This window comes from Notothenia rossii (genome assembly GCF_949606895.1).
Source record: "Notothenia rossii genome assembly, chromosome: 4".
Classification (NCBI taxonomy): Eukaryota; Metazoa; Chordata; class Actinopteri; order Perciformes; family Nototheniidae; genus Notothenia; species Notothenia rossii.
The window spans coordinates 53,262,883-53,284,079 of NC_136902.1; the positions used below are offsets into that span (position 1 = coordinate 53,262,883).

General features: G+C 41.7%; 1 protein-coding gene and 1 long non-coding RNA gene across 2 annotated transcripts in view; both read right to left on the reverse strand.

Annotated features, from left to right (window-relative positions):
* Positions 1-21,197, reverse strand: part of LOC307036092 — a 105,104-nt gene that overhangs the window by 24,951 nt on the left and 58,956 nt on the right. The window lies entirely within an intron of this gene.
* LOC307037223 (zinc finger MYM-type protein 1-like) lies at positions 2,375-10,562 on the reverse strand (the record flags this gene model as incomplete). Its single annotated transcript, XM_079678002.1, has 4 exons — positions 9,669-10,562; positions 9,469-9,570; positions 7,507-9,343; positions 2,375-2,425 (listed from the first exon to the last, which is right to left on the reverse strand). Exons 3-4 carry the CDS (start codon positions 8,998-9,000, stop codon positions 2,375-2,377), a joined length of 1,545 nt encoding a protein of 514 aa, XP_079534128.1. The 5' UTR covers positions 9,001-9,343; positions 9,469-9,570; positions 9,669-10,562.

Here is a 21,197-nt window from a genome sequence, read left to right on the forward strand (position 1 = left end):
ATGCTCCTAATCGACGCTCGCCTCCAGTCCATGGAGAGAGGCCAGGCCGGAGCTTCAACCTCTGCGGCGGCCTGCCGGGTCAGGATTTTGCATTAGGCACGGTAGTTCCTTCTCACTCTCTGGCTTCCGCCCTCCCGGCTCCTCCCTCAGGTAGGCCCTACATTCCCCAAGCCGCTAACATCTCCTCACGGCTCAGAGCTAAGATCCTCGACGGGAAAGACATTAATTTAGTCAGCCTTATTCTGCCGTCCCCGGAGTGCGACAAAGCCATCGCCTCGGGAGGAAGCATTACTGCGGTATTTAAATCTGCAGACCCCCGGCTCCTCAAAGACCTTTCTATAGGGCAATTTCTGGTAGTTTTTAGCATCTTCCGCGATGCCCTCTGCGCAGTTTACCCTGAAAGGAGAGTGGAGTTAGATGCTTATCTGGCCATGATCGGCGATCTTCACATCAAATACGGGAAATCCGTGTTTTACCAATACCATAAAAGCTTCTCTAGCAAAGCAGCGCTGCACTTAGCTCATTCTAACATCCGCCTGGACTGGTCCGTGCTGGATACCGAGCTGCTCGTTATGGCTACCGGCGGGCAACAAGTCGTCTCTTGCATCAGTTGCGGAGCGCAGGGCCACACCTCTCCGCTCTGCCCTTCAATGCCTCTCTCCGGGTCTAACGTTTTCCCCACGCAGTATTCTGGGAACAATAAACCAAACCGTCAGGTGATCAAACAAAGGGATAATAAGATTTGCGTTTCTTTTAATGAGAACGTGTGTTCCTACCCTCATTGTACTTTTCTTCATATTTGCAGTACCTGCAGGGATGCTCACCCGAGGTCAGTTTGCCCAAGGCGCCGGCCCCCCTTCCCGCGCCAGAATCAACGTGGTGGAAAAACCTCTTAAAACATCACCCCTCAACTTCCATTAACACCACACATTTAGCAGCTGCGCTTTCGATTCACCCAAATCCCGTGTTCGTTGATTATCTTTTGTCAGGGCTCTCTCAAGGGTTCAGGGTAGGGGTCCTTTCCCCCCCCTCAGTGACTTTAGTGGCAAAAAACCTGCAGTCAGCCACCAAAGAACCCACCGTAGTCTCTCAGCTCATTCAAAAAGAGCTCAACAAAGGATATTTAATCGGTCCTTTGCATTGCTCTCCGTTCCCAGTGTTCCGGACAAGCCCAATAGGGGTCGCTACACGCAAATACTCTGAGAAGAAAAGGCTCATCTTCGATCTGTCCGCTCCTCATAGATCCCCCTCGGGACAACTCAGGCGCCTCTCTAACAAAACTCAAACTATGCTTTCAGGAGTTAGGTGTTCCCCTCTCAGGAGAGAAAACGCTAGGTCCCACCACACGCCTGGAGTTTTTGGGCATTACACTCGACTCCGTAGACATGGAAGCGTCTCTCCCCACGGACAAACTGCAGCGCATTCGCGACATTACAAAGTCCTTCTGTGAGCAACAAGTTATCACCAAGCAACAGCTGCTCTCCCTGCTCGGGCAACTCAACTTCGCCATGCGTATTATCCCTCAGGGGCGCTCTTTTATTTCCCGGCTCCTGGATACAGCGTCGGCTGTAGAAAACCTCCATGACCACGTCTTCTTAGATGAAGGCTGCCGCTCTGACCTGCGGTTCTGGTCCCTCCTGCTCGCACACTGGAATGGCGTCACCTTTTTCTAGGACGACCTCGTGTACTCCTCCGACTCCATGAGATTCTTCACGGACGCCGCCCCATCCGTGGGTTTTGGAGGTTTCTTTCAGGGAGAGTGGTTCGCAGGCTCATGGCCTCCGGCATTCCCCAGCCATGCCTCTTCCTCCGCTCTGCATGAGATCTTTCCGATCGCTGTTGCCTGCCACGTGTGGGGTCACCTCTGGCCCCGGCAGCGGATCTCAGTACTCTGTGACAACCAATCAGTGGTCGGAATTATTAATAAAGCACGCTCCCCATGCCGTGACATCATGCCGTTCATGAGAAGCATCACGTGGTCTTCCATCACCCACAACTTTCTCATCTCCGCTCGTCACGTTCCCGGCCACCTCAACTCAGTGGCTGATTCCCTCTCTCGTTTCCACTTCCAGAAATTCCGGAACCTCTGCCCAGAAGCCAGCGCTCAACCCGTCAGGATTCCTCCCCTGCATCTTCTCTCTCTCTTCCAAATAGAAGCCCCCTAGCAAGGCACCTCGGATCCGCCAGGTTTTTCATGAGGAAGGGCTTAGCCGCTTCCACCCTTAAAACATATGATTTCGCTTGGAGAACGTTCGCTTTATTTTGCTTTTCCGTAGGCATTACACTTAAACCTGTTCTCATCTCCACCGTATGCGCCTTCATGTGCTACTGCGCCACTGATCGCCACCTTAAACCCCAATACATCCGGGGCCTCTTAGCAGGAGTTCAGTTTAACATTCGCTGTTCCGATCCCGGCTTTCCCAGCCTGTTCACAAACCAGTCAGTCAAACTCATTCTCAAAGGTCTTATTAAAACATTTCCCCCTGCCTTAGACCGGAGACGTCCTATTACACTCTCCACGTTACGCCTTATGCTCTCCAAACTTAGAAGTGGGTTATTCTCCCCTTATATCGATGCACTACTTGATGCTTTATTTCTCCTAGCTTTTTATGCTTTTCTCAGAACAGGTGAATTTACCACAGCTTCTCTAACGTTCGATTCCAATCGAGACGTCTGCTTGTCTGACATATCCTTTCACGCCAGCCATTTTAGCTTACATCTTAAGCACTCCAAATGCGGCGGCGCCTGCTTCGTCATCGCCGCCCGCAACGACTCCCAGTTCTGCCCTCATAACACCATGATCAAATTTCTACAGCTTAGACCTACCTCTAATCCCCTCTCTCCATTATTTCTTATCTCAGGGAATTTTCCCTTAACTCAACGACAGTTCAACCACTATTTAAAGCAAGTTCTCATGAAATCCGGGTTATCCCCCCTCCTATACACGGGGCATTCATTTAGAATAGGTGCAGCTACTTCTGCTGCTAATCAAGGCGTCTTATCCTCATCCCTGCAACAACTCGGACGGTGGTCCTCCTCCGCTTTCTCATCCTACATTCGTCCGGACCTCAGTGCCGTGCTGGCTATCCAAAGGTCTCTCCAACCTTAAATTGGTACGTATGTATATAACTGGTGGTGGTTCTTTAGCATGTCAGCACGTATATTCGCCCCGCGGCTCATGCTTATCTTGACATGTCTAACCCTGTACGTCCAGGTTGTAATCTTCGGGTCCGTATTAAATGTGTCCCTGCTAAGTCAGGTTGCCCCGTATGTCCGGGAAGCCCTGTATGTCCAGGACGCCCTGTACGTCCAGGATGCCCTGTATGTCCAGGACGCCCTGTACGTCCAGGATGCCCTGTATGTCCAGGATGCCCTGTATGTCCAGGATGCCCTGTACGTCCAGGACGCCCCGTATGTCCGGGATGCCCCGTATGTCCAGGACGCCCTGTATGTCCGGGAAGCCCTGTACGTCCAGGAAGGATGCCTAGGAGGCATTAGTATGTCTAAAATCCCCACATGCACTAACCTCTCATTTCATCCATAGATCTCCACTGCATACCACAAGGTAAGATTTCATCACGTTCAGTACTCTATACTTTCACTTCTTTTGGGGGTTCATCGGAAACGGTTCTTTCCCTTCCCGAATGATATCCTACAAAACCTGGGCCTAATCGCCAAACACCATTTCATTCACTTGTTATAAACTGTCATCATTATGTTTCATTTATATAATGTGACCCGATAATAAACATGTATTCCATACATCACGTCTCTCCTGATTGAACTGCAATGGTGTCTTCACAGGTCTCACTAAAACATCTATTAGAAAGCTGCAGCTGTTTCAGAACGCCGCTGCTCGAGTCCTCACTAACACCAAGAAAGTGGATCAAATCACTCCTGTTCTGAAGTCTTTACACTGGCTTCCTGTGTGTCAAAGAATAGATTTCAAAATACTGCTGCTGGTTTATAAAGCACTGAATGGTTTAGGCCTAAAATACATTTCTGACCTCCTGCTAAATGATGAACCATCCAGATCTCTCAGGTCTTCAGGGACTGGTCAGCTTTCTGTCCCCAGAGTCAGAACTAAACATGGTAAAGCAGCGTTTAGTTATTATGCTCCAAATATCTGGAACAAACTCCCAGAAACCTGAAGGTCCGCTGCAACTCTTACTTTTAAATCCAGGCTGAAGACTTTTCTTTTTCTCGCTGCTTTTAATTGAACTATTCATATCTTAGACTGCCGTGTAACTTTTATCCATGTATTTTTTCTTTTTATGTTTATTTTATTAGCTTTTCTTTTTATTGACTGATTTTAAATGCCATTTTCTTAATGCCTTTAATTTTTTGCAAAGCACTTTGAATTGCCTTGTGTTGAAAAGTGCTATATAAATAAACTTGCCTTGCCTAATAAAGATTTCATGTGACACATAAAATGGATTTGTTGATGGGAATTAATGTGAATAAATGAACTCTAGGTTAACGGTACTCATGCTATCACTACTCACCGACACTATAAACCTTGTCCCTCATGCTAGCCCAGACAACACCGGTAAGCACACCTTCATCTAGGCTGCACTGTTTTACGTGTCCTGACTTGTAGTGGTTCTCTCCTATCTACACTCTTCTTGTCATCTTTGTAAAACGATATCAGACTGGTAATTGACACAGCCATGACTTCTAGTTAAATTCAGTGTGGCTAAAATGAAAAGCTTTGTTAAAATATGCAAGCGCGCGAAAGTCAAAGTCAGCTTTATTGTAAAAAATTCTACATGCGTCATACATCCAGAAATATCGAAATATCGTTTCCCACAGTGTGACATGTATACATAAAACAAAACAAAAAGGGCCTAGATAAACGTGGTATACATTAAACAAAACAAAAAGGGCCTAGATAACCGGGGTATACAGTTTAAAATGTTAATATATTTAAAGTTTTCAAAGTGCAGTTTCAGTGCAAGTCAGTTGAAACGATCTTAAGTTGGCGTGACGTTGAAGTCGTGCGACCCTGCTGCTGTACTGGCTTGTAATTCGTCTATAGCATAACGTTAGCATTTTGCTTCTGGCGACTAGATTTATGATTAAAAAATTATAAAAGTAGGGTTGACATGTGGAGATTATCCGGCTGAACAAAACGTGATCCCTCTCTTAAATGTGTGTCAACCACAGACCTTATTTCGAGCTATTTTCCAAAATTCTATGGAGAAATTGCATTGGTTTTTGACAATGGACCCGGAATTGCTAAAAATGCTAAATTACTTCCGGGTTTTTGGACGCGTCACTGCGGTTTTCTAACTGGATACAGCGTGGGAGGTGGGGCCTCATTCATTTCTATGAGAGTTGCTCATTAGCGCATGATGATAAAATGGCCCAACTTTCGCGAGAGCGAAACGTCACAGATTACCCGGCATGCCTGAGAAGTACCCGTATGTGCGCTCATAGCGCATGCGCAACTTTAACCATGCCCCCAAAATGCTCGTTCACATCAAGCACGTCAATTTGCGTACACGTAACAGCACCGCGCGTTCATGACAGCATGGCACTGGATTGTTATATGATGGAGTTTGATATTAACGAAGCAGTTAGCAGCTAGCGGCTAGCTAGTAATTAGCTCTTAGTAGCTCTGTACGTGTTTTCTTTTCCTTATGACTGTTGTAAGTAAACATATTTGTTCTCTTCTTCTATATGTGTATGAGCTCTGTACGTGTTTCTTTTCCTTATGACTGTTGTAAGTAAACATATTTATTCTATATTTCCTTCTATATGTGGATTTGAATGTATGTCACAGTCCTCTTTTTATTTATTGTTAAGAAACGCAACACATGGTTTTCAACAGTGGAGCGATTTATGTGAATGTCAACAGCAACATCCCAAGCTTCTTTCTAGCCAATATTCATTATGTTTTATCTGTACCTTCAACTGTAACTGACCAATTTGGTGTATTTTGTTTGCAAGTCTTTGTTCAACATACTACTTGGAGTTAGGGGTTTCACCAACTAATCGACTAGTCGACTAGTCGACTACCTTTACCACTAGTCGGCGCTGTAGGCCCTAGTCAACTAGTCGTGAAAAAAATGGAGGTAAACGAGGTGCTGCAAAATGCTCCAAAACACGTCCGACATTCTTATGTATGGCAGAACTTCAACGAAGATGTAACCAACTCCACAGTGAAGTGTCAGTTGTGTACAGCTGTACTGAAGTACAATACAAATACATCTGCTATGCGCAGGGGCGGACCTAGCACATTTGGTGCCCTAGGCGAGCTTCACCACTGCGCCCCCCCAAAAAAAATATCAAAACATCTTAACAGTTATACAGTAAAGTACTGCAGCTTTATTTATTACAAGCAAGAACAAGAGCTAAGAATAAATGTAAAGTGCACACTAAAGAATTAAAACAAATAAACAACTTAGCTAACAAACAATAATAATATCAATAACAAACAATAAAAGAATGTGCAAATTTGCTTTCAAAGAAAATTAAGAAGAAATGTAAAGTGCACACTAAAGAATTAAAACAAACAACTTAGCTAACAAACAATAATAATAATAACAATAACAAACAATAAAATAACGTGCACATTTGCTTTAAAAGAAAATTATGTATTGTAAAATATGTTACACATGTCAAATAATCAAAATATAATATGCTAAATAAACAAACAAATACAAAAAAATTACAAATTCACTTTGTCTCAAGAACTATTTACATTCCACTCCCTATCATCACACAAGGTTGGCCTACATATTAGCTCCTACTGGTTTCCATTTACAGTGCAATCCTTCTGGCCTTCCTCGCTGCAAAGTCATCAATCACATCATCATATGAAATCTGACCACCAACCTCATGGTTAATACTGATTACAGCCAGACCACTGAGGCGTTCTTGAGCCATGGTGGACCTCAGGTATGTTTTCAAGAGTATTAATTTGGAAAAACTCCTCTCGGCTGAAGCTACTGTTACTGGTAGCGTTGCACTGATCCGCAGAGCAATACACAAGTTGGGATATATTTCGGTGAGCTGCTTTGTGTGTATGAATTTCAACAACTCAAGAGTTGTCATGCTCTTTGATGGCAAGTCAGGTACATTTTCCAACTCCTGAGCCAGCTCCTTCCCATCCAAATCAGATTGCCCTCCATGGCTTAAGGTGTGTGCAAGTGCCTCTGCTTGCTTCATCAGCTCTTGGTGTGGCAGGTCTGGGAAGTTGTACAGAATGCCAAACTTGTCTTGCACATGTTCAAGAGTGGTAAACCTCTCCTTTTGTGCTGACACTGCAGCATCTACCACCACGTTAAAGAACGTTACCTCCAGATTTTGCAAGGCATTCCTCAATGGCTCATCAGGAGACTCATATGAGAAGTGCCTCTTTGTTGACTTCAGCCGCTTTTGCACAAGGACTGCATCCACATTCATGTCTTCACACATGTCCTTGGCTGATGTTTGTGCAGCCACAAAGCCTGTGGCTCTGTAGGATTTGAGAGCTTTTTCAGTCTTTTTCAGTAGACTTACTGCTACATCCACTTGCATTGTTTGGGACTGCAGGACTTTGCTCACCTGCTGAATTTGACTTAACATGTCATACCAGACCACTGTGCACAGTGAAAAGCGTAATGACCCCACTTCTTCTGCCAGAGACTGGGCTTCAATCCTGATGATTGGGTCTTTGGCCTGGTTTCTCACCTCAAGCAGTGCCTCTCTCACAGCTGCGGCTTCATATCGCAGAGGCTCCACAGCTTTCACTCTGCTCTCCCATCTGGTTTCTGACCACATTTTGAGTGAAAGGTTGACGTGTTTCTTGAGGATGGCCCATCTCTGTGTAGAGGCAGAAAACAGGCAGTATAGCTTCTGCACAATGCCAAAAAATGATATGGCATCTTTGGAGCTTTTGGCAGCATCAGCAATGACCAAATTGAGTGTATGTGCCCCACAAGGCACAAACAAAGCTCTTGGGTTCAACTGCAGTAGCCTGGCCTGTACTCCCTTGTTCTTCCCTCTCATATTTGCGCCGTTGTCATATGACTGTCCTCTGCAGTCATCAAAGGCAATCTGCAACTCCTCCAGCCTCTTCAAAATCAGGGCGGACAAACTTTCACCAGTGGACTCCTCTGCTACTAGGAATCCCATGAAGTGCTCTTTAATCTGGGGGTCTTCTTCCAGTGTCACAATTCTGATGACTACTGACAGCTGTTCAGTGTGGCTAACATCCGGGGTGCAATCTAAAATGAGGGAAAAGTACTTGCATTTCTTTATTTCTTGCACTATTGTTGATAGAATCTTTCCACTGATGCATTCAATCAACTCATTCTGAATGGTTTTGCCCAAGTAGCTGTGGTGGGATGTTTGACTTTTAATCTTGTGGATGTGGTCTTTCATCACTGGGTCAAACTGCGCCAAAAGCTCAACCTCTTTCAAAAAGTTTCCATTTGAAGGAGAGTGGAGTATTTCTGTCTTTCCTCTCAATGCCATATTTCGCCCTGCCAGAGACTGTACAATAGCAACCAGTCGTGTCAGCACTGCTCTCCACCGACTCTTCTCTGCCTCAAGGAGGGCCTGCTCTTGTTTGTCTATTGTTGTACCTTGTTTTAATCGAACTGCCAATTCTTTCCATGACGCCAAATTGTTCAGGTGTTCCGGACTATTTTCATGGCTGGTCAAAGCAGCACTTGCATTTTTCCAATCCGACAGTCCTGCATTTGTTAAATGAATTTGTTTTGGAGATAAAAGTTGACAACAAAAACAAAAAAGACTGTTCTTCTTTTTTGAATATGTCACCCAACTTCTTTTGATCCTTTCTCCATTTACTAAGGTCCTGCTGAAGTACTGGTGGTGGCAACTTCTCCCATCATCTCTCCTTGGGAAAATGAAATCAGGTGTTATCTGATATGGTCCTCTCCGAACAAACTCTGTCCTCATTGTGTCTGTGAGATGTGAAGGGCAGTCAGCAGGATCGGTTGGTAGTGGATCGTCTGTCTTTGCTGCATCTGGAGGGCATGTGAAGCACATTTTCTCACCTCATATTCACAATATCTTCATACACACACACACACACACACACACACACACACACACACACACACACACACACACACACACACACACACACACACACACACACACACACACACACACACACACACACACACACACACACACACACAACCCCAATTCCAAAAAGGTTGGGACAGTGTGTAAAATGTAAATAAAAACAGAAAGCAATTATTTGAAAGCATGAGGACAATTAGGTTTATAGCTAAACATCCTGAGAAGAGTGTATGGGTGGAATCTGTGGTGCAATCAGGATGAGATGCAGCAGGCTGTTCTGACGTTCCTTGCAGTGGTTCTGGGCCTATACATATATAGAGAACACACAAGAGCAAATATATTGGCTGGATTAGAAATGGCACGACAGTCATTTTTACATTCAATTATTTATCATCACATCAGGAACATCTATTGACATATTGTACTCACCAGAACAAACAGACACAGTGGTCAGTGGCAGGGTGGAATCAGTGGTCATCTCATCAGGATGAGCAGCTTGCTGTTCTGACGTTCCTTCATGTGGTTCTAGGTCTATAAATATAGAAAGAACACACAAGAGCAAATATATTGACTGGATTTCACATTCAATTATTTATCATCAGGAACATCTATTGACACATTGCACTCACCTGAGGAAGCCGGCACAGCTGAGGTGCATGGCGGTTCCTTGTCAACTGATGCAGCAGATGGTCCCAGATATTTTAAAAGTGAATCTAAAATGATATAACAAAATGTGTATTATCAACATTGAATAATTTCCATTTGTTAAATGTAGCTATTATTTAGTTAGTAAGCATTAGGACAGCCTGACAGGTCTGATTCAACTAATCAAGAGCTATGCCTATCTTATTAGAACAGTTGAATCAGGTGTGTTAGTTCTGGGTTGGAACGAAAACATTCAACAGGACTGGAGTTGAGAACCACTGAGCTAGTTAGCTAACGTTAGCGCACATTATGACAGGGTTGAATTTGGCAAATGTTTGACTCGGATAGTCAATGTGCTTTCTGAGGTAAGCTTAACGTTAGCTAACGTTACCAACTAACTAACATTCCACCACACTGGCTAGCTCGCTACACCAAAACTAACATTGTTATTATTACTAATATTTCTATTTCATGACACAAAGAAAATAGCCTTATGACAGTTTCGACTGAATGGCAATAACAAACGCTGGCTAGCTAACGTTGGCTTGGCTAACTAGCAAGATTACATGATCCATTCGCTAATGTTGACAATACAATCAAAATTGCATACCTTTCACCTTGGCACGTTTCTCTTCTTCTTCTTTTCTTCTGTTTTTATACTGCGCCCCAGATGGCTTTTGCCTCTTCATAGTTCTCTAACGTTAGTCTTTCTTTCCTCAACGCTCAATTTTATAAACACTTGACCGATGCCCATCAATGCACAGCGCTCTAGCATGTTCTGACTGTGAACACCTAAAGCCGAGGCTCTTAGACCGACCGACCGTTTTAGATTTTTGGCTCATTTTCCCTTATGTTAGAATTTTTTTTTTTATGTAAGAATAATGGTTGCAGATATAGAGGGGGGGAGCCAAAACTGCGCCAAGCAAAAAAAAAAAAAAAAAAAAAAAAAGCCTCCTTCCCTCACATGTCGATGCGTTGGTGTTCAAAGCAAAAATATGGAAAGGTGGACGTTATCGTGGAGGACAGCGAATAAAGTGTTGCGCAATGCGTTGTTGCGCACTGGATTTACGTGGCATGTATGTAAACAAGAGTTTTTTGCTGTCGATTTTGGTGAGTCCAGTTACTGTTTGTTATTTACTCAGCCATGTAACACAAATTAAAATGCAGTGTTTAATGTTACTGTATGAGTTCCAATATAAAATACAGTTGTAAACCTCTCTTTGTGTGTCTTTATTATGACGTAACGACTAGTCGACTAGTCGACTGCTATTTTGAAAAACGTGTCGACTAGTAAATATTGGTAGTTGTGAAACCCCTACATGGAGTACGCTTAACAAGTCTGTACTGAACATGGACACGCAAAACTCTCAACAGGTCAGTATTTTTTTCATATCTGATACCAAATCTGGCTGAAATATTGCCACACTGGAGATGTATAGTGTATGTAGTTAAGGGTTTAGTTATTGTACATTTCAATTGTGTCATTTACAGTCTTGGGACTAACTTGCGGTAACTAATAGCGTTACTAGTTACCTATTCACATTAAGTAACGCCGTTATAGTTACTGTGATTTAAATGGGTGCGTTACTGCGTTACATTATGTGATGGGACTGAACCGAATCTCCCTGCGGATGTAACTTACAGGCGAATACAGCGATGTCCTCTCACAGCACCATGGGAAAGTGAAAGTAACCAGAGAGGAGTGATGATTGGTTAACGCGGGGTAATATTTCAAGGTAAGCCAATCAGAGACAGAGTTGGGCGTGTCTTGCCTTATGGGGAAAATACACACACACAAACACTTTCTAACACACACACACATACACACACACACACACACACACACACACACACACACACACACACACACACACACGGCAATGCTCACCACCAGCACACACACACACAATGGCAGATGCAAGTATCAGCGAGAGCAGCAGCGCATTTGCAACTTGGAAATATAACGACTATTTTCAATTTGTGGGGATAAAGGACGCAAAAAATATTACGGTTACATTTAAACTGTGTGCAGGACAGAAAGCATTGTCCACATCGAATAACAGCCTGAAACACCTAACTAATGTAGCCTACATGTGGGGAGTTGTATTTTCTCTTACTGTGCCACAGAACAACACAAAAACTTGTATTTGTATTATTATTATTTCTAAAGTAAAGTAAAGTAACTTGTTACTAGTTACTTTTATAATCTAGTAACTAATAAAGTAACTAGTTACTTTTTGAGAGCAGTAACTATAACTATTACTTGTTACTTTTTAAAAGTAACTTGCCCAACACTGGTTATTTATGTTAAATGTATGATGTATTCAATGTATTCAAAGTGTTCAATGTGTTAAATGTATTCAATGTATTAAAATAACTACCCAAACATTGTATTTGTTAAATGTTTATTGTTCATTGTATATGTAAGTTATTTATATGTATGTAAGTGTTGTCTCGTGTGTATGTACTGTTTGCGATCGTTGTTGTGCCCTCACTCATGGCCTGCACCTTGACGTGGTGAGTGGGCTTTAAACTAAGACAGGCCATTTATGTTTGAAATATCATGCTAACAAACCTGCAATTACAGAATTGAATGATAGTGGTTAAATATGTTCATGTCTTGCTGACATTATTTGTTATCCTTTTCCACATAGCCTCTCAGATGGATTCCTGTTTCATCTGTTGGTTTGCCACTGTCCAGTGTCTGCCAGCTTGCTCCCTCTCAGAAAAGTGCCATCTTCTGTCAACAGGAAGAACTGTTGAACACTTGTCACTATATGAAGCTCAGCGCAAGTTATTTCAGGAAGACTGGGTATGTATACATTCAGTCCGCAGCTGCTTATAATCAGCTCATCACGGGCGCTGTCTTTAACCTATTACATTCACCTCATTCTCCAGCAGCCAATCACCGTGCTGCAGCCAAACTTTAAAATGGTTCTCCTCTCTCCTGCAGTCAGCTGTGATTGCAGGTGTTCATGCTTCTCTCCACCCACCTCCGTTCATCATATCCAGAGCCAGGAGAGCTAATCCAAAGACCTCATCACACCTCCTCTTCATCCCATCTCCTCATCAAATCCAGATCTTCAGCATCATCATCACCAGTGTCTAGACCCCGGGGGGTTCTCTATATGCTCACGGTTTTTCCCCCTTTAGATATAAGATTTCAGGATCAGGGTCTAATGGCCAAAGACTTAACATTTATCATATGAAATGTATCAATAAATGTTCTTTAAACAAATTGATGTCTCTCCTGATTGAACTGTCTGGACCCCATCCTCAACTTCTTTTCAAACCATGAAATGCCTTCAGAGGGTTTTCCTGTTGATCATGTTTGGTGGATTTTTTAATATAATAATTGCAATCAATATTATATATATTACCTTTTAATCTATATAAATTATATTTAGATTTGTTGTCACTATTTGTTCCACCTATGCCAGCCATCAGAGGTATATATGTGTTAACTGTGTTAATCTCTTTTAGGTTTCATTTCTTATTTTTGTGAATTTCTATATAAAATATTGATTTCTACCTGAAATGCTTATGTATTTTTAATTAAATGTTTGTAGAGCTTTGACTTTTTCAGCTGAATAAATATTATAACTCTACATGGTTTTGTTCAGCATTGCCAGCTTCACTGTTGAGCTTTATGTTGTGCCCAGCATTCTCCTGTGCTCTGAAATCAAAATGTGGATAAGCATAAAACAACACTAAAATAAACACTACAATACAACTTGTTATTTGACACACAAGGTTGCTCATTTGTGTGTATATACAACACAGGCTATATATATATATATATATACAAGTATAATTAATACAACTTCTAATTTGATTAGAGATTTGACACATATATTTATATATCTATAAGTATGACGACTTCCTCGGGCGATATCATATGGTATAGCTAATTAATCTGGGTCAAAACGGTCAAAACGTGTTGTGCCTACATGCAAAGGTTGTAAACTCTGGCTTATCCCTGCGTGGTATTATAGTAATAGCAAACAGCAACGTTCAACTCCTTTAATGGTATATTGCAAGTGCAATAAGAAGCTACAGGGACGTTAATCTACGTCGGTAATATTAACTTTATTTAATAAAAGATTTACATCATACAGCCCATGTAGTATAATATTAAAAAAATTATGAATTACAGCAAACATGTGCAATATATCCATTATTACAGCTCCGTGGGCTGGCAGTAAGGCGATATGAGTCCGTTCTTATTTTGCATCCATGAGTAAAGGTAAAACTAATTTAGTACTGAACACGTCACATCACATGAACGTGCCGGGCGGCGCGGTCCCGTGGGTTAGATACGCGTTCATAATACAGAGGGAAATAACTCTCAGAATAACGTTATTAGCACATTTTTACAACTTGAGGAACGAATTTTTTTAATAAGGGCTATACAAGTGTTCATACTGGGTAGTTTATTTAGTTTAAAAAAAATTATCCAACGATTTACAGAACATTCTTTCCCCATGTAAGTCAATGGGAAAAAGTGTTTCCGGGCCTGGCAACCAAACGGAAGTGTAGTACCGCCGTTTGGCCAGCACGAATATTTTCATCATAGTCCGGCGCACTTCCTGGGCGCTTGTGGGGCGTCACTTGAAGCGACGTCCGTTGGTGATGACGCTGCACAGCTGATCGTCTGACAACAGCCAGCTCTGTCCCCGTTATTTCCACACACACCCCCGCCTCTGTTAGTACACATTTACTGACACAAACATTTGTATCATCTGTTGTAGACCCAAATAAATAAAATAAAATAAGAACTAATTCTCAAAAAATTCTCTTAAAGAGCGACTTCCAGGTTAAAGACACCTGTGAATAAATGTGTTGGGAAATGATGAATACACTAGATTTTTCAAAAGATATACAGAAATATACACTTCAGTGACATCTGGCGTCGTTTTTGTAAGAAATGTTCACTTCCGCATAAAAAAGCCTCGGCACGTGACCTCCCGCGTGTGACGTAACACGGGGGACACAAGGGGGAGAGTGGCGGTGTAACGTATTAATAAACATGGATCCCAATGCTAGTTTCGACACAGAAGAAGTTGAACATGAATATTCGAATTCATATGACGGACCACAACCTTATAATTATGAGCCTGCTAGGCGTCCAAGAGACCAGGAGCAGCCAAGGATTAGAAGAGATAACGGCCATCGGAGAGAAATCGGAGAAGTAATACGGTTTCCTGATAAAGCTGTGGAGAGTATGTGCTGCAGGGAGGTGGATGCACAACGCACCCAGGAACGAACGCTAGCTCCGGTCCTTTTTACTGTGGACTCGATGTCCTGACAGGCTGGTATTTGTGCAACCTGCACAAACACAATACTGCACCATGATTACAAATGGTGAAATACAATGTAAAACTACCGAAAAATACCAGCTCCTTAAAACACAACCGCTCTACTCAACGCAACTCTACTATACCCGCGGTCAGAGAGCGGAGATGTGTCCCCTGCTTGATTTAATATGACGCGTTTGACGTATGACCTTAAAAAAAAGCTGTTTTTAAGAGCAGAGCTCAAAATTGCTCCTTTCCCTCTGAATTCCTGCCCTTATGTCTCATAAAACATCAAATCCTGCATTCACTTTTTTAATTTAAATTTTCAAGCAAGTTTAAGCGTAAATGTAGAATAAATAAAAACTTGCAAGATGCTCTTTAAGTCATTCTTAAAATGTATAAACGAACAATAGTTTGATTAATATTGATTAGAGTGCATAATAAATACAATAATTCAGAGAACAAAAAGAGATATGTTATCTATCAAAACCCAGTTAGATTTAGTCCTTAATTTAGCTCTCAAAGTGCACCAGATTGATGCATTTAACTTCAACATTTAAAAAAAAATCTTCCCGGTGGAGCTTGCCCCGGAACCTCCTAGAGGAAGTGAGGTCCACCACCTGCCCACATCCCCTGTTAAATTGTCTCACCCACATTGAGGATGCTTTCTACGCCCATGTTTTATTCCATGTGTCAAGTCAGGCAAATTGGGTCAAAATGTTATTGCATCAATGATCTGTTAACATTAAAATCACTAAATATATACTATTTTGCTCTAGGCAACTCAAGGGCTCAGGTAATGTGATTACTATATGAATAATTGTCCAAAATAACATAAAATGCATAGGGTTTTTTGTTAAGTAACATACTTTCGTCGCCGGCCGTCCGCTAAATGCCGCGCTTTAAGTGGGCCTGTCTGTCAATTAATCCCCGGGCCACTTTTTCCCCCCAGTCCGCCCCTGTATTTACACCATAACGGTGCACAGCTGATAGAAAGGGACACCTGGTGGTTAAAGCACCTTATCAAAATGTATTATTTTTATTATTAGATATTCATAGGAGACACAGACAGACACATTAATAAGGCCTTATTTAAACATTAAAGAATACTTTAGGTTAAGGTCTTATTTTGAATAAGAAAAAAGCTTTGGGAGTATAAATATTAAGCCTGACAAAGTACTAATATATTGCTTTCCTGCAATGCTAACTACTGTATGTTTAAGCACTTATTTTTAACTGATATTATATGTATTATACTCTTATAAGATGTATGTAGATAGTATAAGAAATGTGCAGAATACGACAGTTTAATGGTGAAGGTATACACACATATTGATAGATGTCTTGTAATGCACTGTTGAGGAACCTGCAACCCAAGTTTTTAATCTCCGACCTTGTCAGGTATTGAATATTCAATAAATAAAGAACACAGAATAATTAAATATAAAACACAGAATTTGTGTGATTATACTAAATGATTTACAAATAAACACCACTGCATATTTACAACTGATGTAACGCAAATGTTTCCAACTTAGGATCAATAAAGTATATCTTATCTTAAGATGATCGATGGCTATTGCCATATTTGCCTCTGAATCTTGACAAGTGCATGTTTCAGGCTTATCAATGAACAACAGGAGGGGTCACAGACATAAGACCAGCTGTTAAATAAAGCTCTTCTGACCTTAGCTGTCATGTGGGAGTAGTTATATTCATCCCGCTTCCATCACATTAGTATGCATTAAAAAGTGACAGGTCACACCTCCCCCCATTATGCAAATGAGCTAAGTCCCGCCTCCCCTTTGATCGAGGTGTGAGATCTCAAGTAGGTGTGATATCCCAAGCAGGTGTGGGATCCGTCGATAGGAGGGGGGTGATTTGTATTCACAGGTGTGAAAAGCCCCCACTGTTGCGCCTTATGGTGTATAATAAAAAATGTTTCAATCACATTATTATGCATAAAAAGTGACAGGTGGGCCCGCCCCCAAGTGTGTGTGTGTGTGTGTGTGTGTGTGTGTGTGTGTGTGTGTGTGTGTGTGTGTGTGTGTGTGTGTGTGTGTGTGTGTGTGTGTGTTCAGAAAGCTCTGAAAACTCTAACAAAAGTAACTCTCCAGGTATTTCAGACAGAGTATGCGGATTCGGTCTGATCAGAACAAAGAAAGCACCTTTTGCCTTCCTAGTCAAGAGTGTTGATTAAGTTAGTCGGCACACACTCCCTTACTGTCACACTTTCCTCGTACTATGGCCAGTGTCTGTAAAGGTGGGGGAGACTGTCTCCCCCCTTCCTGCCATCTCTCTCTGTTTCTGCTGATGTGTAGAATATACAAAATAACGTTTTATATACTTACTCTCTTGTTAAAAGGCGATGAAGTTTGCAGCGTAAGCCAGCCATCAGTGTTCTAGTTTTAAGGATTTGCATACCTCAAAGTGTGTCGAAAAGTATCTTGGCAAGAGAAAAAAAAAGGCAAAATTCGCATAGGCCATTAAAAAGAAACCGAATTGCTGCTAAGAAATAAGTTCAGAAAGCTATGACTAAAGTGGAACACTGTTAGAGTCAAAAGTAACTCTCAATGTATTCAGACAGAGTATGCAGATTGGGGCTGATCAGAACAAAGAAAGCACCTTTTGCCTTCCTAGTCAAAAGTGTTGATTAAGTTAGTCTGCACACACTCCCTTACTGTCACCCTTACCTCTTCCTATGGCTGTCAGGCCTTTTGGTGTGTGTGTGTGTGTGTGTGTGTGTGTGTGTGTGTGTGTGTGTGTGTGTGTGTGTGTGTGTGTGTGTGTGTGTGTGTGTGTGTGTGTGTGTGTGTGTGTGTGTGTGAGCCTGGCCCTGCCCCCTCCTCCCCCCTTGCTGCCATCTTACCACTAGACAGAGGAGGGAGGGGTTCTCTCTAAAACACAGTGTCTGTAAAGGTGGGGGAGACTGTCTCCCCCCTTCCTGCCATCTCTCTCTGTTTCTGCTGATGTGTAAAATATACAAAATAACGTTTTATATTCTTACTCTCTTGTTAAAAGGTGATGAAGTTTGCAGCGTAAGCCAGCCCTCAGTGTTCTAGTTTTAAGGTTTTGCATACCTCAAAGTGTGTCTAAAAGTATCTTGGCAAGAGAAAAAACTCAAAATCCGCCTAGGCCATTAAAAAGAAACCGAATTCCACGTTTTACTAATGAACAGACACAAATGCAGACTTGACTACTTGGCAGTTGATTAAAGCAGATTTGTCCTTTTTCATCTCTCAAAGGTTTGGGTCCTGTTCAACACTTGGTACAGAAATATATTCAATATACAGTCATTTGTACGTAAAGATTTTTTAAGTTGTAAGCACTTAGAAATATACATTTGATTGCATTTAAAGTGGCTGTAGACAACTTATCATAATGAAGTAATTGATTGCACAAATGTATAATGGAGGTAAAATAAAGACGACATTAGCATTTAAATTGAATCCCTATAAGACTCGCTTTCTCTATGAAATTATGTCTGGCTCTGAGTAGTGTTCTCCCTTTCACAATAAAAAGCCCAAACACAATACTTTCTGAATCACTGCAGGAAGTAATGTGCTAAAATGCAAATACAAATAGCTTACAGTAGCTACCAATTAGTTGAACAATTGGAAAACTGCAAGGACTGTGGAAACACCTACTGGCAAAGGATTGTGGATGCAAATTATGCAAAGAGGAAGAAAAAACATTCTATCTAAAGCTATATAAAACAATCTGCATATTGACAGTATGAGTACAACAAAAACAGTATGCATGTTGATGCAAACGACGATGTTCAGTAAACGATCAATCTAAATCGAAGGATCCAATGTATTTTTAAATGGAGCAGAGTAGAACTAGTCTCCCAGTGAAAGTATCTTGAACAGGGAGTGTCATATTGGACTCGCACTTGACTTTTTAAGAAACATATCCAGAAAGTATCCAATACCATTAAATTCAACTTGCAACATTTTAAACAAATTAGACCTTTTCTTAACTGTCAATGCTGCAAAGTCATACCTCCACTGTATGATTCTATCCCACATTGAATACTGTTTTACAAACTGGTCGTTTGCTTGTGCCACACACCTGAAACCCATAGAACAGCTGTTCAAGAGAGCTATCCAGGTGTTTGACAGAAAGCCACAATCATACCACCACTGTACCATCCTTGAAAATCACAACTTCTTGATTTTTTGACCATTTTATGTTTTTTAAAAGTATGTGTTTTTTAAATAATATTTACATGGGCTGGCCCCCCTCCCCTTGGGGGAATTCATCCACAGAAAACACACTGGACGCAGCATTAGGTCAGATACCAGAGGAGACTGTGAAATCCACCACAGACGGAACACCTTTGGACAAAATGTCCTCTCCATTAAAGGCAGCTGATTGTGGAATAGCCCCCCAACTGAGATACGGGATTGTACCACTCTCAATAGTTTTAAAGGTCAACTTAAAGAATGGTTGAGTAATAAACAGACGTGTAATCACCGCTAAATAAATGCACTTTAACACAGGGGTATCTCCTATTGCACTTTATGTAGTGCTTTTATCTTATCTTGCACTTTATATATCATAGCTATTACATTGTACTGTCATGTGGTAAATGCTTGTATGCTGCTCATGCTCTTTCTGCATATCATGTATTTTATTTTTGCTGTATATATATATATAAATGTCATGTTCTTATATGCTGTATGTGACGGGACTATAGATGGAAATTAGCTCAAAGCTAAAATCCGGCTCATTTACACTTGTAAGCATTATTTTTGTTTTAAAGTGTTCATCAATGTGCACTACGGTAGCCCTGAAGAAAATTAAACATTAAAATATGTTATCGATGTCCCCATTCCCAGTTTGTTTTGGGAATAATTGCGATGTTTACTATGTTTTGGTAGCTCTTAACAAAACAGAATTTTTGTAAAAGACTGCGACTCTAAAAGGCAAGTTTGTGATTTTAACACTGTTTCGATGAAACAATACATTATACAATATTACGACTTTTTGCCATATTTTTAACACAATATACTTGTACCTTTTTTTTTTTGTGGTTGTAGGGTTTCAAGATATTTTGCATGTCATGCATAAACACGGTGTCATCTTTTCCTTGAAACTGACGTGTTGTCCGTTTTACAAAACAAGTTATTTTTCTGCTTCTTCATCCTCTGAATTTTCCTCCCCCGTCCCTCTTCCTTCAGCCAGCACAACAAGAATCAAGGTGGATCTGTGAAATGAAACACCTCTTCCCAAAGCGTGACTTCCCTATTGAGAGCATGCGTCTAGGGCAGTAGGGTCTAAACCAGGCATCCTCAAAGTCCGGACTCCGGTCCGGATCCGGACCGAACGACAACTGTCTCTGGACTCTGAGCGAAATTATACTTTTCATATGTATTATCTGTATTATCTGTGTTATTTTTGAGACAACGCAACGAGTCAAAATTCTCCGTTGTGTACAAACAGCGCTCTATCTGTCTGTCTGTCTGTGTGTGTCTGTGTGTGTCTGTCAACGTATTGGTCCAATCACATTCAGCATCCCATCAGCGTTTTTTCCCCCCCACCAACAGTCTGCGAATCAGAGGCACAGTAGGGCGGGTCTTCACGGAATGCGGGTGGGAAAAATGTGTGTTTAAAAAAAAATAAGTCAGAGCGAGAGTTAACAGCTCATCTAGTTGCATCTGTACTGTAGCTAGCAGCCTAGTTTCACCTACCTGGGACCCCGGGGCGGCATGGCGTGGCAACTGCCACCCTAAAAATAGGCCTTGCCACCCCAGCTGCTACCCCAGTTGGCAGCTTTGTTTTGAAAGAAAAGTTGTGGCTCATCAGACATTTATGAGAGAACGTCTCTAATGTCCGAGTGCAAGTGAATGCAGCACAAGACACACGTCTTGTAACGCACGTCAACCCATGGCGCGAGCGTTGAAATATGATTGGCGGCGATTTCATTTGAACGGTACGGCGCAAAACGAGAAGCATTCGGACCATAGACTGATTCGGACCCAAGTACTGAAGGAATGAGTTATTTGCGGTCTACAATGACAGAGAAGAGACTGTCAAGTTTGGCTGTACTCAGCATTGAATCAAAACGCACTAAAGCTTTGGATCTTACTAATTTTGTGAGGCGTTTTGCTGAACAAAATGGTAATCGCCGCATTCAGCTGTAATAGACATGATGCTCTGTTCACGGGATGAGCATACAAAACTGTTAAGATGATGACCTTACGTGTTTTT